Source organism: Dermacentor silvarum, chromosome 4 (genome assembly GCF_013339745.2).
Source record: "Dermacentor silvarum isolate Dsil-2018 chromosome 4, BIME_Dsil_1.4, whole genome shotgun sequence".
NCBI lineage: Eukaryota > Metazoa > Arthropoda > Arachnida > Ixodida > Ixodidae > Dermacentor > Dermacentor silvarum.
In genome coordinates this window covers 34,647,011-34,671,789 of record NC_051157.2, presented here as the reverse complement: position 1 = coordinate 34,671,789, position 24,779 = coordinate 34,647,011, and the positions used below count along the sequence as shown (strand labels likewise).

General features: G+C 46.0%; 3 protein-coding genes across 4 annotated transcripts in view; 1 reads left to right on the top strand and 2 right to left on the bottom strand.

Moving 5' to 3' along the window:
* The window catches only part of LOC119449764 (E3 ubiquitin-protein ligase RNF14-like), a 103,426-nt gene that overhangs the window by 33,727 nt on the left and 44,920 nt on the right, over positions 1 to 24,779 (bottom strand). The window lies entirely within an intron of this gene.
* Positions 941 to 6,974, bottom strand: LOC119449762 (39S ribosomal protein L30, mitochondrial). Its single transcript, XM_037713018.2, has 3 exons — positions 6,715 to 6,974; positions 4,918 to 5,217; positions 941 to 1,402 (listed from the first exon to the last, which is right to left on the bottom strand). Exons 1-3 carry the CDS (start codon positions 6,760 to 6,762, stop codon positions 1,121 to 1,123), a joined length of 630 nt encoding a protein of 209 aa, XP_037568946.1. The 5' UTR covers positions 6,763 to 6,974; the 3' UTR covers positions 941 to 1,120.
* On the top strand, positions 7,273 to 21,691 carry LOC119449763 (UPF0547 protein C16orf87 homolog). Of its 2 annotated transcripts, XR_007466353.1 has the most exons (4): positions 7,273 to 7,493; positions 16,600 to 16,912; positions 17,556 to 19,340; positions 19,371 to 21,691. XR_007466353.1 is itself a non-coding variant. In XM_037713019.2 (3 exons), exons 1-3 carry the CDS (start codon positions 7,443 to 7,445, stop codon positions 17,690 to 17,692), a joined length of 501 nt encoding a protein of 166 aa, XP_037568947.1. In that variant the 5' UTR covers positions 7,273 to 7,442; the 3' UTR covers positions 17,693 to 21,691. The 2 variants fall into 2 exon arrangements, 1 of the variants encoding a protein (XP_037568947.1); XM_037713019.2 differs by having other exon boundaries at positions 17,556 to 21,691.

Genomic DNA, 24,779 nt, shown 5'->3' with positions numbered 1-24,779 from the left:
CTTCATTATATTCGATAATCTGTTATATCTGTGCTCATTATATAGAGCTTCAATTGTACTATTGTGGTCAAATAAAACACGAACAGGGAAGTACAAAGTAGAACAACACTTAAAGGGCCCCCCACCAGGTTTGGACTTTGCAAACAGACAAGTGCAATGTACAGATTACACGGTGGTAATCGTGTTTGCGAAGTATCAAACAGCTGCACGGCGCGAGAATGGTTGAAACGCCTGCACACCCTTCCTCTCAAGGGAGCCTTGCTTCAAGCCAGAGAGTCAAGGTCACATGTACAAATGCCTCTACAGAAGACGCACTGCTGGAAACGTCACCAATTATGGTACATGACCTCATTAAATTGCCAATGCAGAATGTGCTATACCACCACTGGGAGTGCGCCGCACAGCAGAAAAGGAAGAGATAAAAAAAAAGAAAAAAAAAAGGACGCAGGGCTTGCAACTTAAATGTGACACAGTCCCTCTCGGCTATGGTATGAGAGAAGGCAGAGAAGGAATGTCGCTTGCGGACGCTAGTCAAGGCAAAGGAGAGTGTACATTGGCAGTGAAGCCCGCCTCCTGGCAGCCTGGCAACACAACATGTTAATTTCTCCTATCTCCTCTAATAAAGAACCAATTTGAAAACTTCTTGCCGTTAAACACTCAGTAGCTGGCGCCCTGCAACTGCCAGTGTGCAACCAAAATTTGCAACGGGGCCTGGTGAGGGTCTCTTAAGAGCAATAAATAGAGAGTTATATTTTGCAGTACTCCTTACCTGGTTAGCAAGAAGGTAAGCCCCACGTTAAGTGTACATATTCAAAATTGTATTGGCACCACTGGAGTGGTGAAAGTAGAAACGGAAGAATGAGCCATAGAACTTGCTCACATTTCATTTGTCTATGACAGTACATACACGTGAACAACAGAAGCAAGGAAAAGGTCACAATGAAAACGAGAAAAAGCTTTATTTTCAACTTTCCAGAGCAGACACAATTTTCTCCTTTTCTACATGTTCTTTTAATGCAAATAACCCCATTCAGCTGAGGCCACTACTATATAGCTCTATGCTGGGTGATGCCGAAATGCAAGTAATTTAACTCTTATCTCCGATATCACTTTATTCTATTCAGCTCAAACCATTGTTCCACTGCCGGTGTAGCACTTTGGCTATTTCTTTGCCATCAAACTTCCTCTTCGTGTGTCTGGCTGGCTCGAGCAGCTGTTGCTCTGACACCTGTAGACTGTGTACGATGCGGAAGACGCCGTCACGACTCAAGTGGGTGCCCGTGATTGCCTCCGTGGGTTCCCCATCCGGAAATGTAATGGGGCTCACTTTCACCAGGTGCTTCACTTGCCACAGCATCTTGCACATGAACGGCGTGTTCTTCACTATGGTTCTGCTACCAAGCTTCACAGCAGGACAAATGCGACACAGTTTCAATTAAGTTTCGCTGCATTGGACATACCAGTTGCATGAACAAACACTTGGCAATGACATGTTCTACCAATGCAACATTAATAAAGCAACTAAACTTGAATGAGTACTACGAATAAATTCGTTTGTTGCATTATAACGAAGATTCAAACCCCTGTGTGCACAGAGAAATTGTTTTGTTCAACATTCACTGAAACAATTTTAATGAGGTTTGTTCTACTTGACATCAACAATTTAAATTCACTGACTTATGGGAGCAGGTCCTTGATTTAGGCCACCAATATAAGTAAAAAAACTAATTAAATTGTGGGGTTTTAACGCACCGAAACTGCACAGTGGGCTGTGAGAGACACCATAGCGAAGGGCTCTGAATTAATTTTGACCACCTGGGGTTGTTTAACATGCAGCAAAAGCAAGGTACATAACTTTATTTGCATTCCACAGCCATCGAAAAATACCGTGGACGGGATCGAAACGACGACCTCGTGCTCGGCAGTGCAATGCCACATCCACTGAGCCATCGAGGCGGGTGTCAATTTGTGTACATAAATTACTTACAAACTAAATAAATGTTTCTGTAAAAATGAAGCACCAGATTGCAACTCTGTAGCTAATCTATTATAATAATAAAGAACGATATTGCAATTCTATAAACCGCTATGGGGGGTATCAGAATTATGATATTGTTATAGTATCAGGCAACGATTTGAAATATACCAGTAGTTAGTGAGCATGACCACCACAAACAATGTAATAATTCCAAGCATGTTGTAAACTAATACATCATATTTGTCTGCTTTAGATTAGATAATCTAACATATACAGTTTACACAAACCGAAATTCTGCTTCCAACAGTTGACAGAACAGCTTTCTTTCTTAACTGAAAGGAAATTCATTCAGATCGGCTCATGGTTTTGTAAACAAAGCACTTCTGCATTTTTCATATATTTGTGTAGTGAAATAGGAGTTACTCTCTATCTAAAGGTTACTCCTAATCAACCTCCCATCACTTCAGGAAGATATCAAGAGCACTCAAGTGCCGTGACTACATACTGGCGACACCACGGGTGAAGCCATTGATTCTGTTCTTGCAACTAAAATATATTTTCGAAGTACATGTGTGGAGTTCACATTTACTGATGCTATGAAACTTTCTGAAAAATTCAAAATGTTTTCTCACTTCTGCTGGAGTCCATCTAATGATGTTAGCTATAAAAGAAATATGATAAGATGAAATTTTCAACAGACATTATTACTTTTAAAGTGGCCCGAAACACATTTTGAAAATAATAAGAAAATGTTGGCAATCTGTAGACACGGCTCCAGCAAACATGTAAGCCAAATATTATTGCATTGCATGCAGCAGGGAGTTTACAATCTTGAGTAAAAAAAGTGAGAAATTGCTTGCTCTCCTTCGCAATGTCATCATTCAGTTACGTTGCAAGCAGCCAAGTACACCAACAGTTATTGACTGATTTCATGATCGTGAGAACACTCAGTAATATTACCATAGCTAATTTTGACTTAAAGAAAAATACACATCTCAAAAAAACACACACAAAAAAAGAACTATTTCATCTTTGCACTTCGAGTCTACACAGGCCAGCTGCACGTAGCTGTGTCTACTGCGTGACCTCCGAGATTGCACCAGCATGCTGCGTAGTGTAGATACCGCAGTTGCCACAGGGTGCTGTAACGAGCCCTCTGTCGGCAAGACGATCAGACAACCACTTGCGCTGACTGGTCTCTATAAGTGATGTAGCTCCAAGCGCCCGAGTGCCCGTCTCACGTCTAGAGTGTGATGCACATGTCTGAACCGGAAGCAGCGTAATAAAGAAAATAAATAAAACAAGAATGGCAAACTTCTGTGCGGTTCCTTGCCTCTTTTCCACCCCCCCTGGTAGCTTCCAGTGTGATAGTGGCGATGACAGGAGAGAGAAAACTGTGCATCCGTGCGATAACTACCTCTAACTCTACTTATAGTTGAATGATTCGCAAAATGTTTACAGTAGGAGATTCGTGAGGAGGCAACAGTGAGGCCATTCTATGATTAGTAAGAAAAGTGTTTCAGGACCCCTTTATTGATGCATGAAGGAGATATGAAAAGCAAATGCCAGCCAGCACATTTTAAATATTCATCGTAATAATCCATAAGGCTCTTTTATAGACGACTGCACCTCTTCACAACAGTCATGCTAAGGTTACAGTCACATGTAGGAGGCAATGCTTTTAGCATCTACAACTTGACAGCAGCAGTAGTTTGAACATATACATAGTGCAACAGCCACATTAACTTTATGCGGACAGGAAATTTCATCCATTGAGAAGGGCACACAATTCCTTGAGATTCCAAGTTACCATCACTTGATGAAGTAAAAGAAGCACATAAGAATGAAAAAAAAAAAAGAAATTGCCAACTATTTGTAAGCAGAATGAAGCTACAAGAGATATCCATAAAAATTTCTAAGAAAGAAAGCTTTGCAGTTGAAGAAAAGTTTGTCCTGGTTTGGGGATCGAACCCAGAACCAACAACTTTCTATGACAGTCACTCTACCACCCAAGAGGACTTTCCTTTTCATGAAATTTCCTCAACTGCGAATCTTTATTTCTGAGATACCCGTATGGTTTACTTTGTAGTTTCGTGCTATGGTCAGGCGGATGACAATTTTTTTCTTTTTCATGAAACTCTTTCCAACTTAAACAAGAATAAGTACAGGGGGGCCCGATTTTTGTTATTCACAATCATATGGTCAACAGACAATGAAAGCAAGAAAAGCATAGAGTAAATTACTTTGTTTATTTAGTTGAAGTGTACAAATTATAGCATATAGGGAAATGAAAGTGAATGACAAAGCAACTTGCTCTTACCATCTGAGCTACTGCATCACTGTTTGCCTATCTACTTTCTTAGGTATTGTAGGTGTGTGTGTGTGTGTGTACTGCATCTAGCCTTGGGGAGTGTTAGCCAGTGCCGCCACTCATGGCCATGAGCCAGTATCCCCAATAAACCCACTATAAATATGGTGCGAGAGAGGGAGAGTGTGGATTGACAGCTGACCCCCATTTTGCACTTCCCTTCCAACTAACCCCCTTCTTTCTCAATTATAGGCTACACCTTGACAGTGGTGTGGCAAATTTTTTGCAACTACATTGCTGCTTCCGAAATGGACTGAATGGTAGTGGTGGCTACATGCATTATATTGTTTTCATTGTTATTGTGTTATATAGTAAAATGGTGCGGTGGTAGCTCAATTGGTAAGAGCATCGCACACGTAATGCGACAATGTGGGTTTCATTCCCACTCGCAACAATTTTTTTTGTCCACTTTCATTTTATCATTTCTACATTAAAAAAAAGAAAGAAACGAATCAAGTAAATTAAAGTATTCTTTCCTTGGTTTCACTGTCTGTTGGCTTCAGATGATTGTTCCTCGACCTTGTAGATTTCTGCAGAAATTGCTGCCGAAACAAGCACACATGCAACTCACCGGCCTCTTAATGCGGGCCTTGCGATCCTCTTTGGACTCAACCAGTTTGAGCAGCTTGAGGATGTCCCGCTCCCAGTGTGGTGATTTATGGTAGTCCATCACCCGCTCCACCAGGAACAGCTTGGGCACTTCCCAATCTCCTGTGGCTGTCTTTTGTCTTGTCTCAAGAACTTCCTTGAAGATTTTCTCGGCTGTCCTTTCATAGCCATTGATAGGCTGCAGCCGTGCTCGGGACTGGCCGGAGCTGGCAGTATCACTGCTGCTGCTACTACTAGATGCCATGATAGCCACTGACCAGACCTGTGAAAGAGGTGCAGAAAAAACTTTTGTTTCTAGTGTTCTTTCTCTTACACTCTGTTCAGCACAAAAAACACGCTGTTTCTTCCTTTTTTTTTAGCCAGTTGAATTGAAATTCACTCAAGAAGCCAAGGAATGATCAAACCAACATTATTTACATTGTTGGATATGCAAACTACGAGAGATAGATGTATCGCTGGTCATGCAAGCACACTTGTTTGACAGGCCTAGGCAGTGTTTTGTGGGTGGCACGGAATCGGCTTGAGGTACAGATAGGTTTCGTCGGTGGTACACTGGCATGTGAGTACATATATTGTTTTGAGCCAAGATTATTGTAAAATGCTCTTGTCATGAATGAGCCTGCAATGTTGCGCTTCATAACCGAAATGCTGGCAGCTGAAACCTCACAGTTTGTTGGAAGAAACCATCTTAGACAACATGAAAAAGAAGGAGCTTAGTCTCACCACACCGAATGTACTTTTTTTTTTTATTACACTCATTTTTATACCTCCAAATTCTGATTTAAGCATGGGAGACTTAGCGTTAAGCCCATAGCTTATGCTATTTTTACCTTAGAGCAAGTCTTCAATCGGAGGGTAGTGGAGAAAACCAGTGAATAATTAATTGTTTACTAAATTAACATTTCTTTTTGTACGAATCTACTTCTGATAGCCAGCTATAAAGGTGAACAAGTCATAACTTTCCTTGATGTGGAATTGTGTTGGGGCCTTATGCACGGTTCAAGGAGAGAGAGAGAGAAACGAAGAGGGAAAGGTAGGGAGGTTAACCAAGGCCTTGCCCGGTTGGCTACCCTACACCAGGGGAGGGGGAAAGGGGCAAAGATAGATGAGAAAAAGAAAATAATAACAATAAAGAGGCAGTCATAGTGAACACACTTGCAGATAGTGAGGAAGGGACATGATTGGCAGGGATATTGTGAGGCTTTATCGTGACAGCGCAGCTTCTGCGCAAGACACTGCATGTAGAAGCCTGTGCTGCATTTAACATCCCTCTGCTGAGCACATGGCCATTACTGTGCCAACATGGCAATTACTTTGCCAACATTACAAGCAGTCATGGTCGCATACATCAAAATAGCAACTAAGCAATGTAGCATAAATTAATGGCGGTTTCAGGAAACTCTAATGGCGATAGTAAATGTTTGTACATTTGTAGGCTTTACATTTACGGCTACGTGCAGCTTAGTACGTCTACGTAATTACTTCACAGTGTGGAAAGTAATCGTCGCTCCTCATGAAACTACGGCTGTAGCTCGCACAACATATTCAATAATCACTACATGCGTTATTTTGCGTGATCTATTGTTTGTATCGCTGTTGCTCATTAGCGTTCAGCTCGTTAGAATGTAGCAATAGTGGATAAAGGGTTTTAATGTCAGATAATGCGAGTCAAGTGATAGACAAATATAAGAAAGATCAGGTAGTTTTCTTTGTAATGAAGTAGAAACGAAGACTTTAGGACCAAAGGGTGTGTTCTCACCTTGGATGCAGAGAGCAACGCTGGACGGAACAGCGTCATACTCATCATCTTGCCTTTTTCTTACCGCACTTGCACACAGCGAAAGAATGGCAGAGTAATAAGTCTAGACCAAGTCTATACCGTCTCTCATTGCCACCAATTGCTCCTAAACAACGGGAGTACCAGTTAAAGACTAAATATCGGTTTCAATCGCCCTCACGGTTTCTCGCACACGCCGACGAATCGAGCAGACATGCCAGCGCAATGTTGCCTAGGCTGCCTATGCTGTCAAAGTCGCTAAAAATGGCGTCAAGTGCATTAGCATCGGCTAAAAGTTGTCCATGACTTTTGGTTTAAAAAAATTGAGTTTATGAGGTGCAACGTATTTTGCTTGTCGTATTAAACGACCTGTTTCCAGCTCCGTGTGTTGTTTCACCTGCTTTAGTGTGTTGCTTCAATTCGAAATATATGCCTTTATGCTTCGAAAAATAAAGAAAACAGAAGTAGCTGGCGATCGCTGGCGTTCATTTTTGTCTTTTTTTTTTTTTACGATTTTTGTGCCACCTAGTGGCAAAGGCATCAAGCTTCGCCTCGCCCTCGCGCACCTCCCGTGTTTCTTCTACACCCCGCGTTGTTGACAATCGACGGCGCGCAAGAGTTTTTGTTTTCGTGTTTGCGTGTTGCCGTGTCCGGCAAAGCCATGAAGATTCGTTTACGTCGCGACTAGGTTCCACCAGCATCATCTAAGCATGGCGAAAAACAGGATGGTTACGAAACACTGCCCCAAATGCGAACAACAGGTCAGCATTTCTCAAGTGTGCACGGCAACCCCCCCACTTTGCACTTCCCTTCCCAAATGCACCCCCCCCCCCCCCCCCTTTTCCTTTCTCAACGCTGTACACTGGCTACACCTCGACCAACTTTGCTAAATTTTGCAGGTGCTCTTTGTTGCCTTTGAAAAGCACTGAATCGTAGCGTTGGCTACCTGTGTTATGTTGTTTTTTGTTGTTGTGTTATATGAACTCGTCACAGACGCTGTCGTGTCTTTATGAGTCTTTTATCGTGTGACAGTGGAAGGGAATGATTGCAGTCTCGATGTATTATAAATTTTGTGTGTTTAAATTTGCGCGATTTGTAAGCGACGTCCTCTTTTCGTTGCGTGTGTGTCCCGATTTTTGGCACGCGCATTTTGAGGCCGCATTATGAAACGTTTTGCGTTCAGTGTCGCAGCTGTTGGGTGAAGTCGCGCGTGGTGACTACTGTCGTCTCACTCGGCGGCGATTGGTTCGCCTGAATGGATGCCGTTCGCATTATCTCCGATTTTTCTTTCATCGTGATTGGGCATGTTAGCGCGGCGCAACCAGAGAGGAAACTCGCGAACGAACTAATGAAGCGCATGAAATTTCGGCTTAACATACGTATTTGGTGTACTCGTCCATCTTGTGCAAATTATCAGCAGCGCCACCCCCCTCTCCCCTGCTGTGCCGGCGCAAAGGCTGCGGCGCTTTGCGCGTTCGTTTAGATTAGGCAAAAACTATTTAGGAGGCGTTGGATTAGGATGGGCTTTGTTGCGTTGCGCGAGGTTGAAATCAGAATTAAATTCTGTGGTTTTACGTGCCAAAACGAGAATCAGATTGCGAGGTGGCTCCGAAATAATTTTGACCACCTAAAGATATTTAACGTGCATCCAGTGCACGGCGCACGGGCGTTGTTGCATTTCGCCTCCATCGAATTGCGGCTGCCGCGGCCCGGATTTCATCCCGCGACCTCGTGATGAGCTACTAATCCACCACGGCGGGTGAAGTTGAAATTGACGATTTGCAAAATACAGTACTGGGGTAAAGTCGGGCTACTCCCCCGGAGAGAGGCTTTCCGACTAAAAATTCGTCCAGGGACCCAGTTTTATAGCTGTCTCAAAAGTGAAAGAGAAATGCCGTCTGACTTCTGGTCGTAGAGAAGTGAACACATTTCTCTATGGTCCCAATAAACCGACTCCCCCTTGCTGGGGTTGGATTTGCATGGGAACAATACCTTCCGCCTTTCAGGGGGGAACTAACAGGTGAGGGATTACGACGTCAAACTGCCGAGTTAAAGACCTCGGAAAAGGGAAAAAAGAAGCAAATGCGTGATACATTGTTGCTACGTGACAGACCACAGCACATTTCCTGCTTGCACTTTCCTTCTGACATACCTGGGCCTTTGCAGGAATGTAGTCTGTCCACGAGAGTTTAAGTTGAAAAACAGCTTCGGCTTGGTAGCCGCCGTGCTGACTAGATAAACGGTGAAAGCGTTGCGTTGGGCGAAGTGGCACGCATGGAGTGACGGAACACGACGGCCAGCATATAAAGCCGGGGGCCATCGCAGGGCGATAATCGAAGTACCGTTAAACACCGCGTATAACGCGAGGTGTTGTTCCGTTCCGGGTTTTGGAACATAGAATTTCGCTTCTCGTGTTACATTCGGTGCCACTGTATACATTCGGGTGCAAATATTGTGTGTGTGTTGGTGTGTGGCACGCACTTGACCGAGAATGAGGAATAAGGAATTACGGGGAAAGGGGGGGGGGGGGGGGGGCGTGTAAGTGCCCAGTGTGCCACCCTCTAGCTGCGCCACTGTGTGTGTGTGTTTAAGGTGCTTTTAATCGTATTGTATGCGCGTATATATATATATATATATATATATATATATATATATATATATATATATATATATGTTTTAGCTGCCCAGAAATTGTCGCCCGGCGTGATATTTCACGTCCCAGGGAATAAACTGTGAAATGTACCGTACCTCCTCACATAATGTGACTTCCAACACTCCAAGCAATAGGCACACAGTCTCATTGGAAAGAAACGTGTTACGATATGCTTGAGAACGACATTAGCGCGCATATGTTTGCTGGATAAGTCAATTTGTGTGCATGATTATTTTTATGCTGCGAGATTATGGGGCACTTCATAGCTCGCCCAGAAACTAGTCGAGGCAGTATTTTTTTTTTTTTTTTGTTTCTCGCATAAACATAATGACGCAATGGCGAAGTTAAAATAAATAAAAAGCGTGTACTTTTCTTCTTTTTTTTTTGAGCGATATAATCCGGGACGCAAGCATTATGTATCGTACGCACGCTCGTTAATATTACGCTTTATTTTCTGCAACAAATGTTTTTTTGAAGCTGAGCAGAAAATGTTCGGGAGAAGGGCCATACACGCTGCTACCATCGCATCGTCTGTAGGCGCCGAGTCGATTTGAAAAACAAACGCCGCATGCGTACACAAACATTCTGTGTTAATTTCATCTACCACCAATCTATTGTACTTTGCAAACTTTTTGGCCACAAACTAATGACCGAGCAGTGACATAAGAAGCGCACTTAAGCTAGCTTGTCGGAAACGCTTGATTCCGGTGTTTCTCAACCACTGCCAGAAACACTCCAATCGAATTCCTTATTACCACCTTGGCCAAACATTTGTAGATTTACTAAATCGTGGTCAAATGACGTCATCATTTGACCAGCTTCTGCCGACATGGTTGCGAAGTGGTTGTAGCTCTTCGTCACTCAGTCATTTTTTATTAAGTCATGCGTTTTTGTCCCAGTCAATTTATACCGTGCCATTGTCGCTTGAATGTAAGGAAACTGACGTGTGTGTGCCTATTTCTGTTGCTCATCGCACGTCGTCCTTCATGGTTGAAACGGGACTACCCGCGTTGTGCCTGCAGCTGCTTCGATTGCGCACAATAGAATTGATGACGTATGGCTTATTTGTTTGCTGTTTAAAAATAGGCGTGAGAGAGAGACAGTTTGATTGCGGTTGCCTGCGGTCTGTCGAGCAGCGGCATTCGAAGTTTTGACAGCAAGGGTCTTATATACAGTTAAATGCGTTCCATAATGGCGGATGTGCTTTAGTAAGCTTCACCGCAACACAGATACGTATTGGGGCGATATGTATATTTGTATTGCGGTGAGATCATTTACCATGCGAAAATAAAAACACCAACAAACGGAGGCCTCAGGAGAGCACCTGAGATTACAGTAAAGCGTTCGGCGGTGTGGCTTGTTGATCAGACTGAGGCCCACGCAAACAGCTGACTGACCGTTGTCATGTTTACCCACTCCCCCTTCCACCCAACCCCATACCTAGCGCCATAACATAGGCCCAAGCGCCAGCTATTTTAATGAAGATGCAATTATTTCGTCACAAAGCGAGCGGCGCAGGATCTCCAGGGCACCCAAGGAGCAGCCGGGGGTTAAAAGCTGGGCGGTCCGTGTGTTGGGGCCGCCGAAGTCCGGGTTCCAGCTTTGGTGTCCCCCTTGCCCCTTTGGTGTCCTGGAGGCGCCGCCAAAGTATACTAAATAATATCACGTTGTTTTTACCCTTAGTACTTACTTGCGCAGATTATCGCTTCCTTTCACGGCAATGCATTGTGTACGCTTCACCGCATTATGTAACTGTTTTACGGTGAAGCCATCTTGGAAGGCACATATAAGACCCTTGCCCGCGCTGGCATCTATGTGTACAGCTGCCCTTTCTGGCCCCTCTGGGACGTGTGGAAGGGAGACGGCGCGGTATCTTCGAGTCGATTACACGATACGCTTGCCTGAGTAATCTGTGCTGGTAGCATAATGTTTGCAATGAAAGAAAAGTGCCTCGGAAGAAATATGCAGGCTGTCTTTATTTTTTTTTTTTTTATCGGTAGGATATTTTTAAAATTTTCACTGACAGAAGCACAGGTGGTGTTTTCACACAGAGATTCTATTACGAGGGCTGCATTAAGCGCCAGAGAGAAACCCACTCAAAATGTCCAATTAAACAAAATTCACTAATTACTTCTAAACTAAAACACGTTTATGGCAATTGTTTATACGCCAGGAATGGGGGAAATAAAATTTTTAAACACCAACGCAATTTTGTGAAAACTCTGAAATCCGCGCACAGTTTGATATATCGTGTGCCGAAACCAAGCGCGCAAGAAGCTCTGGAAGCCCATCCTCGCATGCTCGTCAGAGGGATACGCCCAGTGACGAAATTTACGTCATAAATTTGAATGACAGCGACTTACAAATTTTTTATGCCTGCACTTCTGTGCTGGTCAGATAAACTACCTCGTAAAGTGACGGGCGCGTTCGAGCCATTCGCCAAGCGAGCGATAACGGTGATGACATATTTATCGGTGTTATCGGCGAGCTGGCTCGAACGCGCGCGTCATTTCACGAGGTAGTTTGTTTGGCTAGCACATTAAGCAAAACATAGTAAAGAGACGTTTTCCGTTTACTGTGCAAGTGTAATTTATTAGGTAGCGACGCCGCAAGAACAAGTAAAAGCAGATGTAAAGCAATTGTTTAGATCGACAGGAACGTGCTTATTTTCTATCTATCGAAATATTTACCGTGTTTTGCCACGGTGCATACGCCGGACGAATTGTCGGTAGTTCTTCACCGATCCCAAATCGCTGCCATTTCATTTAACAGATACTTTCGCTAAAACAGCATTCAATATTCGAGAGAAGCCGCTAAAAATATATTACGAAAAATTTCATTTGTACTCCACCGAAAAATAAATAAAATCTGCCATCCCCCAAAAGCGCACGTTCGCGCGGTGGAAATTCCGTTAAAATAGCAACGCTTGCGTCACTCGTTCGGTGCTAGTTTCTGGATAATCCTCGTCCACTCTAATATGAAATTTGTAAACGGTACCACCGCGTAAAAAAGCGTAGCCGTACTTTCCGGTAACATTTGCAATTTCACTCTTTGGTTATCTTCACCGCTTGTTGGCGCTTTCGTGTCTTGCAGTTACAATGTCGTTCCAGTCATATCACTTTTGGTTCGCGTCAACTGCAACATTCTATAACTACGTTCAGGGAAAACCCGGATCAGGGAAAACCTGGAAATTTAAAATATAAATTGGCAGTTATAAAGAAATACAAGAAAAACTTTCTTCCGGTTGCTTTGAATCTGAAAAATTAATACCTATGTTGTGGCGAAGCTATATAGTGACATGCCAGAAGGGAGCGAAGCTCTCAACCGAACGTACGCAATCCGTAAACAATAATGGTGTCTTTTGCTGGTTTATGGGTCCGAGTCTGTGACCAAGTGGGTGGAATATCATGAAACACGTGATTCATTCAAATTTGATAGTGCATTTATAGCTTGCCGATGGGCGTTTACCCGCGTATACCTGGGACACTGAGCTGAGCTTACGGGGTCCAAAACCAACCATCGGACCAACTTGGGCCGCTGAGTATGTGGCAACGTGCACATATGTTCCGTTCTTCAACGAACCTCTTTCACGCCGACGGGGGTCTCTGTATATACGAGGGACACGGGCAGGTACCTCTGTTCGAAGGAAGCTTTTTGAGGCAAACTCGGAATACTTGGTATCCGTGCCACTCGGTCTGTGCTGATCTCCAGTGAACCTCTTTGTTGCCAACTTGTTTCTCTGGGTATGAGGATGCCTCTCCAAAGCTTCACTTGCGTAATAAACATGTTTATTCTCTCTCTCTCTCTCTCCACTGGGTGTGTGCCTGTAGGTGTGTTCCGCTCTTCATCGTGACATTCATTGTGAGATGGGGCGCGGGATCGAATCCCGGCCGTGGCGGCCGCATTTCGATGGGGGCGAAAAGCAAGAACGCCCGTGTGTACCGTGTATTGGGTGCACGTTAAGTAGCCCCAGGTGGTCAAAATTTAATCCGGAGTCTCCGGCAACGGCGTGTCACATAATCGTATCGTGATTTTAGCACGTAAAACCCCAGAATTTAAATGTTTTTTTTTAGATCGTGAGATGGGTTCTGCCGGAGTTGCGTATTTCACATATATATATATATATATATATATATATATATATATATATATATATATATATATATATATATATATTACGTGCGCTGAGCACACTGAACGTGAACAAAAGCAAGGTGGGATTCTTGTTTCGTTCATAGTTTTTGTATTATTATTTTGAGTATTTTATTTCGCCTTGCTTCGGCTAACGTCGGGCGTCGGAAAGATCTGGAACGGGGTGGCAAAGGAAATGACGGGACAGAAATATCAGCCCGGGTCGATATTCGCGGTGCACCACGGGCCTTGGTGGCACCTGTTGTGTCCCCATTTTAGACTATTTGACCTGCTGCCCGGGGCCGTTCGGTCGTGTTGTCACAAACTCCGTGAAAAAGCCTCTCAATGTCGAAAAAAAAACAAAAAAACAAAGGCGGCGCATGCATTACAGCCAATTATTCAAGAACGATATCCCAGTCGATTTTGTCGCTTTATCATGACCCAGTTTCGGCGCACGCAGAAAACCTAACAATAAACATTTTGTCTATAGTGAGCCGCCGGGGCTCCTGCTCTTTCTTGTGCATGTTTACATGTCATATTCTGTAGCACGCTCTAACTTACAGGGACGCTAAATAGGAGTGCTACTACGTTGAATTAACTGTATCAGTAAGTCACTCTTCTGCAGTATCAAAGCGGCCACTCCTTAACCCTTGAGCGGAAGTTCGGTACGTCAGAAAGGACGCAAGACCCACTCAGATCTAAAGCGCAATGACGCAATTTAAATTACGCGAAGCTTGTTCGAGTTTGGGAGGCAGCAGCAGTACAGGGGATGACACGAGCACAGCCTCGTCGCCTGTGGCAGCTCGTGTCGCGAAGATGAAGGCGATGTGTGATGCCTGTTGAGGGAAGGAAGCTTGTCGATTAGGGGCGTATGCACAGAGAGAAGTACGACACACATCTAAATAGGTTTAGGGCTTCTACACATTTTGCGTCACAGTGACACATACCCAGTCTGAGGAATTGGCCAAAAATGGGCGTGTATATATATATATAGCGCTGCAAGTTGTCCATTCGGAAAGCCAGTAGCAGCCAGCGCCCGCAAAATGGCGGGAAGAGGTAAAAAAAAAAAAAAAACACGATACTGGTGGCGACGCCATCCTGAAGTTTCCGCTCCAACTCGCCGTGACGTCATAGATTTTGACGACGTCTGTTTTGGGTCTAGCTAAACTTTGTCGATGGAGGACTGCATTGCATTCTGGAAGAACCAGAGACTCAAACTGGCAGGTTTCGAAAGCTTGCCTTGTCTTTAGCCTAAACTCGCCAAACGTGAGAAGCTGCTATACGTTAAAATCAATGACGTCACGTTGAAGTTTAGGCGCGAAATTAAAAAAAAAAGAAGTGAAACTTGGCTTTCGTTTTCTGTGCTATAGTAATAGCTATAGCTTTAAAATACTGCGTGGCGAGCTGTCAGAGCACCCCACATATTTTTCAGTGCTCATCTCTTCGCACCAGTCTCGGTATCGGCACCCAGCAGGGGCATGAACGTGACATCCAAGACATACTAGCTAGGCTCCGTTCCTGCGGTAACTGCAGATGTCATTGTTTATATTTCTATCGGTAACGCCATCATACCTAGCCTTATTGCTATACGACGTGAGCAAATCTTGTTCTGCATCATGACGTCGAAATAATGTCGATGACTACAGATACGCATTTACAGATCAACTGTAGTATCAAGTAAAAATATATCGTGTTTTCCAAGCTCGTGTTTTCATAAACGACTAGCTAAGCATAGAGGAAGTAAAAACGACAAGGAGGGAATGTTACATCACAATTTTGAAGCCTAGTCATAAAAAATACAAAGGAAGGGCTCATAAGAGATCGGCTATCACCACTTGGTAGGCAAGCGGTCACTTCTAGGCACCGAGCGTGATGAGATTATGTGGTGGAGAGTATATAGAGGAGCGCTGGTGGCAAGAGCTGATCGTGAATAGGGCGTCACTGAGGGCTATCACACGTACGCTTCTGCTATTGCGAACTGGCAATGTCATGAAGTAAAATGCGTCAGAAAAATGGTAAAGTACGACTTAGCCATGACCTACAGGTATGATAGCATCGGATTGTAATTTGAATATACCAGAAAACATAATTCTTTTAACCGGAAACTCAAACACAAACCCCTTTTCCAGCATTTATACCATTCATACAGCGGCGCGCCCCGGTCGGTGTTCCTTGCAAATTTAAAACACCATCCAGATAGCGCTCGCCTCCTCGGCAGCGGCGCGCCGAGGCGAAGGTCAGGGATCTTTGAATGCTGTCGCGTTCCACTCTTATTAAAGGCGAAGCTTAAGCGTCCTCCAAATATTATTCTGTTTCCCCACGTGTAGAGTATAGCCGACTGGGCGCGACCTTGGTTAACATCGTTTTACAGCGAAGCTGTTATGGTGGGTTCCAGGAGATCGCGTCCGGCTACGGAAGTAGATCAACAATTTTCGGCTCCATGTGCGTGGTGGTTTCCCGCCAGTTGTGCCTTAGCACGTATGTGAAAACAGATGGTGGATGGTCCATTGTTATACCCCTCGCCACCGCCGATGCCTCTTTCACAAGTGTCGCGATACTCGGCGGCGGCGGCACGTCCCACCAATCGTTGTGCCCCTTTGTCTCGTGACGTAGAGATCGCGCTAGGGCTGTTATCAGCATTTGCCCTTTGGACTCGCTATGGGACGGACGATCGTTTAACCACATCTTCCATGATCCTGGCGATACCGTGCAGTGTGCCGCAGCTATGAACGCTGCGGCTCATACGCTAGTCTATGACGATGGGGCGGACTTGGCGCAGCAAACGCACTACTTGGCCATCGCGCCGGGCGAAAACAAGACGCCGGTGTACTTGCTCTTTGACGAACATGCCGAAGACGCTCAATAGAGTCAATAATAACACAAATTCACCATAGCATACCCACCATAGTCACAGCTTCGCTGGCTTCCATCTTCACAATAGTGGAAGAGCTCTGAGCTTTAACGTATTGACGCGCGACGAGCATGTCCTAGATTTCTGCTAACTCGGAAGATACTCGTCGGCGCTCCTTCGGGGGAGTGACGCTGCGCACAGTGTGGTCATCGCGAGTGACGCGTCTGCGCAGGTGCCCGTGGCGTGCAAGAGCTGCCCGTGCGGCCACGAGTTCTTCGCGAACCGCAAGTCTCGCGGCGTGTCCGAGCAGAGCAGCCAGCGGCCCCGTCGACGTACCGAGCGGGTGCGCAAGGAGCGCCAGAGCTACCTGACCGCGCTGGTGCTCGAGCAGCGCGCCGCCGCGGCCCGGGCCAAGCGGGCGCGACGCAACGGCAACCGACGCGGACGGCCGCCCGCCAACCGCAGCTCGTCGCACGACTCCGGCGACGAGGCCCGCAAGCTGAACCGGCCGCGGTGCGGGCCCGCCAAGCCGGCCAAGCCCGTCGGTGAGTACTTCCGACGAGGGCCGCCTCGAAACAAATAAATTGCGGGGCTTTATACGTCCCGACGCTACAGTCGTTCTATGGACAACCTTGATCTTCCACCCTCTGTTACCGCGTGACAGATGGCGCCACCGTTTCATTACAGAGAAATCGACATTTTTTGAGCGTCGCCTAATCGCGCACTTACACTATATTGTAAACGAAACAAGCAAGTAATATCCTAAAAGCGATGACATTAAACTGAACCCACTGCAAAAGTCTACCTCACCTCTGCGCAAAACTTGAGCGTGAACGAGCCATCGGGGGCAGATATACAATGGTGTAAGAGCGCGTGTGTGCAGCCGGAATACATATTTAGGATTGCGGCAATAGGGGTGAGGGATCAAGGAGGGAGGCTAGGATATGGCGCCTGCTGGTCAGCAGCAACGTTGTGAGGGTTCGCGCCTCCTAATTTTTTTTCTTTTATAATGATACATCACTGTGCACAATTCGACTAGGAAGTTGCCGTGACATCAGCAGCGGGTGCCCCATGGTCAAGGAAGGTGCGGCGAAGGAAGCGTTCGTCTCATGCTGCCGCTTTTTCTGTCTTTCTTGTGCCGTTCGCGTTCGGCTCTTTATTGCTCTCGGTCATTTCCAATTCATGCAGAACCTGAAATGCCAGACGAGGAGGAAGAGGACGTGTTCGCTGGCTGCACCCAGGAACGCCTCGAGCAGTACGCCACCATCCTGGCGGACATCAACCGCAAGCTCAACTCGCAGCTCTTCCATCAGCAACTCTTATGATGGCCGTGAACTGCAGGACTTTCGCTGCATACGCCTACCTTCCATGGCCATTTGACACCGCTGTGTTGTTTCCGTGCCGTTCCGTAGTCTACGCTGCTGCCTAGGAGACCCGCTGGCTTTCTGTACGTGGTGGGCGGGCTGCCCGCATTTGGTTGGTGCCGCGCTTTGGCGTGAGTGACTCACGCAGTGGTGCGCTGTAAAATACTGTGCGCGTTATAAATACACGTATGACTTGGGCCGGGGAGTGTGAGGCCGTCGCGGTTGCCGCGAACTCTATACTTCGAGTCACTGCTGTACCGTGGAACGCGGCCAAAGAAAGCTACGAGGCGCGCTGAGGCGCTGATGAACGTGGTTGACCTCGAAATCAGCACCGCCGTAAAGACTCTGGACAGCCTCGGACGGGACCACGGCCCAGATAATGTAACGGTTCTATTCCAGTCCTTTCGCGTTTCGTCAGTGGACCGAGCGGTGCTCTACCTTCGTTATCGAGACGGGCTGTTCGTGACCACTGTTTGATAGGAATAGATTCAGCCAAATTAACCCTTCATATTATACCAACCCCGGACCAGCGCCGCCTCGCCGCCATATTGGGTCAAAGAGGAGAGGGTATGCAGATTCAGTTAACTCGGTTGTCCGGCTCAAAATGAGCCGTTTAGTATGTAATCTAGGATGAGAAAGCCTATATAAACGACGTGAGGGCAGCCCTCAGCAATGATATATTTGGCTTTTCACAACTGCAACATCACGAACGTCCCGCAATGTCGGGTCAAATTGCAGATGCCCGTCACGACAGTTTATGAAGATACTGTATTGAGGCTGCTGATGAATAATGTGGCTCCAACTTCAAACTTCTGAGAACAAATTACATGGCTAGACAAGCAACGGCCACGGGATTCTCGGCACGCGGTGCGGCGCTCCTGATTGCGACGTGTTGCTATCGCGAGCACATTTTGCGTTCGTCGTCATCGTGGGTGAACGCTTGTGAACACGGGTTCGCGCGCCAGAGTCGACGCGCCTTATGTGGGTGCCTTCGTATCTGTGATCAGATGCACGACTTGTCGAAACTGTGTGTTACGGTGACGCCTCCGTGGAAGTCGCAGCTTTTTTGACGTTTTATGTTGCAAAGTGGCCTTGATGCCCTGTGTTTTAAGAAAACGCTTCTTAACAAGTTATTGCATGTTCTATGTTTTGTTATCTCACCCTGGATTGCATAACCCATTCTAGGGTTATGCAATGTGTTGTAGCCAATATTTAGTGAGTTTTTTGTAATCTCTAACTACTTGGTAACTTCGAACGGCCGTTTGTCAAACGTGCGCTGTTTGGTTCGCCAAACATTTTGCTGCTGTTTTCTTGGCACCTAATGAACCAGGCACTAGTCATGATTATCGGCGCTCTCTTATCAGGTCTGTACTTAATATTGCCGCCTTTAAGAACATTCCAGCAAAATGAATGAACAGGATCTGTAGACTAGCAGTTCGTCGTAGTGCTTTGGTTAAACCAAACAAACACTATAATTACACGCTTGAAGTGCCGAAACCGTGTGCAAACGTACAATGCCGTGCACCGCTGTGCAGAGCGCGCGAGCAGCCGGCTTTGACGGCTTTGCTCTGCAGGGCGACACCTGGCGGCATTTGCAGGGTTCAAGATAGTGTGCCCAGGAGCACGCGCGGCCTAATAGACATGCAGAAGTGCTTTTGACGAGTGGCGACGTTGAAAAACGCGTTTGTTTACCCTAATGTGTACTCACGGATTGTTCGAGATAACAAAGGCGCCTACAAACGTCACCGCTGGTTAAATGCAACACGGGCAAGTTTGCATGTTTATTAGGCCGCGCATGCTCCTGGGCACGCTATCTCGGACCCTGCAACCGCCGCCAGGTGTCCAGAGCAAAGACGGCCGTTCGCGCGCTCTACACAGCAGTGAACGGCACTGTACATTGGCTGCTGTCAGATGGGAAAACCAGGTGCGTGAGACATCTGCGGTAACAAATTAAAGCGCTTACTATCAACTCATAGCCTTCGAGATCGGCACGGGCCGCGAGCCACACCATGTTTGGTTTCTGCTGTAAGGTGGTCTATCCAGCAGACCCACACGCGAACCATGTCAATCATAGTGCGCGTTTTCTGTTGTAGCGTAGGACAATTTAGCTGGGATGGAATACATTGTTGCCTTTCGTCCAAAAAATACTACTAATAATTAAATAATCGGGGACCAGACTGGTTGGTAAGCAGTCACATCTATATATACTGATCTTCCGCCGTCAGGGATGAACAAATGTACAAACAAAACGAGGCATTGTTCAACGTTGAGGCCGTTTGCTGCAATCACAGTTTGAAATGCGTGACAGCCTTCGTTCTTTTTGTTATAATTCTTTTTGAATATCAAGGCTGCAGAAACTTCCCTGCAATATCCTGGGTGGGTTCCGTTAGGGATCGATTTATATCAATTTGGATTACTGTTTTTAAGAAAGAATGGTGGCGGAATGTCAGTGATAGACTTGAGCCGATATGTGCACCAAAAGCTAAATGAACCGAGTGGCACTTTGCCAGGTCTCATAGTGTTCCGTGCACTGCTGTGGAAGCTGCCGGTCTAGTCGGAGCAGAGGCCACGCTCCAAGCAACGCAGCCGCTGTTGTGAGCGTTCTCAAAAATGCTAGCTAAATGTTCTATTCGGACTGCATTATGCGTATACGGAGTCTAAGTAGTCAAGTTAAAATCGATTTGTCGACCTGCAACGCCGCTCGTAGAAGCAGTGAGGTATGGTTTGGCTCGATCTATCCTTTCTAATGGCGCATGTACTGTAACATAATTTACACCTTTAAAAGGGATAAGGGAGTCAGTTACTTTACAGTGTACCCACTATGGGGGATTGGCCAAGGCCCGGACGGAATTCGAAGACTTTAGGTCTGAGGCGGGTGCTTTGTTTCTTTTAAGCGCCCGGCTTCCACAGTGGTGAACGCAACTAGCGAAATGCTGCGAAGTGTACGAGTGTGAAGTGTATGAGGCTTTATGCGGCACGCTGTGCAATACGGGGGCGGTTATTACGATTCTGTTCCCTCGAGCGGATGACCGGGACTTGACGTCAGGCTCGCTGTGCTTAACTGTTTTGTCATCTGCGCGTTGGAGAAGGGTCGTGTGAGCCTGTCTCTTGCTTGGACACCTTGGATCGTGGTTTCAAATCGAACCGCTCTGGAAAGGAACGGCCTCGTAGTACGGCCCCATGTTTCGTCACCTTGTCGAGGAGCCGCACTTTTCGATTGCGGCAAGTCCTCTTTATTTCTCCCTCTCTATCTACCGTGCCAGACCCTTTCTCTATGTTTGAGGCTGGTCAAGACGGCGACTTGTGGCCAGTTGCAGGAAATTAACCAGTAGAATGCACACAAGCATAGTATGTACAGTGAAATACAGACATTGGGTATAATGGAGTGCTTTAACCTGTCCGGAACCGTATTACAGCTTACGGAATACCAGAACACCGAACAGGCACGTGCGCAGCAACGCCGGTGGCGCCATCTTGTGGATGACGTCACAGAATTGTAGTTTCAACAATACGTATCTGTTGGTGGAAAGACGTTGGAGCAACAATCATTAGCGTATAGTCAATATCTTTTTTTTATTATTATTCTGCGAGAACCATGACGCAGCAGAAAAACGTCTAACGTGTTGCGGTTGAAGAAAGCGTCACAAGGTGGCGTTACCAGCTCTGTTGGTGTAGGGATCCTACACCAACAGCCTACGTTGGAGCCTACAGACATAGGCTCCTGGTGTAGCACCGTCTGCGGTGTTCTGGTATTGCCAGCAGGCTGAAATCCACCAACGCTGAACAGAGAGGAAGTCATGCGTCGTGTTGTATTTTTCTCCAATTCTGTGCTCGTGTGTGCGCAATGCTGGTCGCGTTCCTGTGATATACGGTTTGACCGAACTGTCCACTTTGCTGCGTTTGGCCAAGAGGGGCATTTCACTGAATCGAACATTAAAAACTCACTGATGACACCTGTAATTGCGTGCATTCCTCGACAACTCTCGGTCTGCCTTTTGGTCTGGTCCGCTGCTAGCGCTTTTCAACACTTCGATGTAACCCGTCTATAGGTGTAGGCACTGTACAACAGTGGCTTCCATTGGGTACCGTACTTTCGCAGTTATGCGTCCCGCATTTTGTAAAAATTGGTGCGGCTAGAGAAAGCAGCGCCTCTGCATCGACAATAAACGATTGACACAAGAAAAAAAAAGATCAATTTTTGCTAGCCGATTCAATCAAAACTCGATTTGCATTTCGCCGGTGGAACAATAAGAAAAAAATTAAAGTCCGATTTTTCTTTAAGTTTCGATCCAGAAACTCGAAGCCGATGGCGTTACGGTGACGTCACGCATTCCGGACATTTTTATGCAGGGGAGATTCCCGAAAGTTGCTAAGTCCGCGCTTGCTTTATGATGCACTGCTATCCCCTCTGTCGCTAAAGAAATGTCTCCGAGCAGACGCTGTAGAAATCTACGATGTCACCGGAAGCTGGTGCGTGAACTTCAAGGGGGCGTCGCCACCCGTAAGTCGCATTTTTGCGTCCTTTCCGCCTTGCCAAGCGTAAGATCATGGTAAAGATTGCTCCCGCGCAATCTGCCAATCCACTAAAGAGCAACTGAAAACCAGTTTCAAGTCGTAACGCCCCATTCACACGAGGCACTTTCTATCGCGATCGAGCCCGAGCGGGATCGAAAAAAAAAAAGTCCTCGATGGCTTTTGGCTGTTCATCGCAATTACGAAAGGGAGCCAACTGCGGTCGAGAAATTCGATCCCGCTTGGGCTCGATCGCGAGCGAAAGTTCCGAGTTTGACTGAGTTATAAATTAAACTTTCACAACTATTCTTCTGGTGGGAAGAGGTTATTACTGAAGAAAATGAAAGCCGTACATCTTAAAAAAAAGAAAAAAAAAAGTTTGTGCCTAAACAGCAGCGCCGGCATGCCAGTGCAACGCCATCGATTTCAAAGTATTTTAAAGCGAAGCATTCTTTGCCTCTTCTGTGCTCTGTTTCATACTTGTAGCAGACAACGCTGCGGAAACTACGCAAGCCTCACGCCGCCCGCTTCACAGTGCAGTCTGAGTTTTGTGACGTTTCATATGGAATTACTACTTCATACCGTGTGTCCCAGCTAACGTTAGCCAAGCTGTTCAACGAAAAAAAAAAAGGGGGGGGGGGGATTTGAAGAAAACTCGGTGCAAGCTACAATTATAAGACGTACGGAGTTCGATCGCCAGAGGTCTTGACAATCGAACAGGTCTTAAAATCCTATTTTGCACGGTTCTTTTTTAATTTTTTTTTTGTTATTCGTTGAAGAGCTTGGCTAACGTTAGCTGGGGACACCCTACATAATACAACTATAACTTGTGGCGGTAAAGGTACGTCAAATTACGTATTCTTTGCGCACCTTTGTGCCTCCGGTATGGGATGTCTTAAGTATTGGTCGTGAGCACAAGCAGTGCGCGCTGTGGCCGCTAGTTGCAGAAACGTGTCACTCCGTTCGTTCTATGATAAATAGGATCATTTATGATAAACATATGATCGAATATGATGATATTCGATGATAAATAGTATCTGCGACGCCTTGTACGTTATAAAGGGTCACTGAAGGAAAACATTTTGAGCCGCGTTAGTAAATTACATTTCTACAGTACCAGAAAAGCCACTTTCATCGTTCAAGGATGCTAGGTAAGCCACAGAAGACGCAAAAACGAGAGACGCCTGGCGACGTCACCTTGATGTTCCCGCACCAACGCGCTTTGAGGTCATGCATTTGGACGGCGTCTGCTCATGCCTAGTAAATATTTAATGCAAAAGCATTATGTAGCTCATGAAGCGGAAAATCCGGCGGCGTGGCCGGAGATGCTACAAAATGTGGTCACAGCCAATCAACTCGACGCGCGCGCCGCGTGGGCCGCTGGGTTCCTTGAAGCACCACTAGATGGCGCTCACCTCCGCGGCGGCGCCGGCTGTGCGGGAGAAAGAAAAAGAAAGAACCAGAAAGCTCGCCTTCGCGCATAGCGTTCGCCGCAAGCGTTTCCTGGTAAAGATTACGGCTTCATAAGCTGCAATTGCAGGGAAGCCGCTACTGTGTGGCCGGTCTATACATGTATATAGCGCGTCGCGGCGCTGCCAGTCGGTGCGATGATTTCGGTGAGTTCTGTCGTGCGCTCCGATGGATGAACCTTCGACTTCTCAGTCAGTAGCCGGCCCGGCTCCTTTGGACGTGCATGCAAGTACGCAACGAGGCCGAGGCGTCATCGGCGAGACGTCGCATTCATCCACGTATAGATACCTAAATGCCCGCGAATTTTTTATTGGTAAAGGTGGGCTACATTGCATCCTAAAAAGAGCTATAAACTGAACATAGCATGTTCCAAGAAAATTTACTGAGCCACCACGGCCCAAATACGCGAAAATACTTTGAAATCCGTGACGTCATCATCGCCATGCCATCGCTGTCGTGCGGATGTCGTCTTGACGTTGTCATTCACACACACAGTTGCCCGCCTTACGCGGACACGTTTTGCTATCTTTTGGTAACACTTCGCGCAACCCACAATATGCTGTGCATAACGTTTATTCCAACACTACGTTGAATCAGCACACACACTCATATCTACGGGTTGATCATTAAAATTTTTTTCCGGAATTTAAAAAAAATTGTGGCAGATTGCATAATACTTGTCCTTGAGCTATAGATTATTCGGAGAGGCGGACATTGCTACCCCAAAAAGTCGAAACATACATTCAACTAATGACCAAAAATTCACAACTTCCTAATTACTTTACGACACATATTGCAATTCACGAATCGTAGCCGGTCAGATTGCAAGACGTATCCACTTGAAATGAATCTTCGAATTACACCTGTTTCAAGATATTTCCCAATGTGTCGGACGAATACATGGACGTTCTAGTTTCTTTTGTGCTTCCATGCATAGAAGAGCGTTTTGTTAAGAATGTAAGAGGAACAACAGTGCGTTTTTACGGCGAGTTTGATGGCTCATATATCGAAACTGGTATAATTCTGGAAAGTTATTTCTAGTGGATACGCCTTGCAAACTCACCGG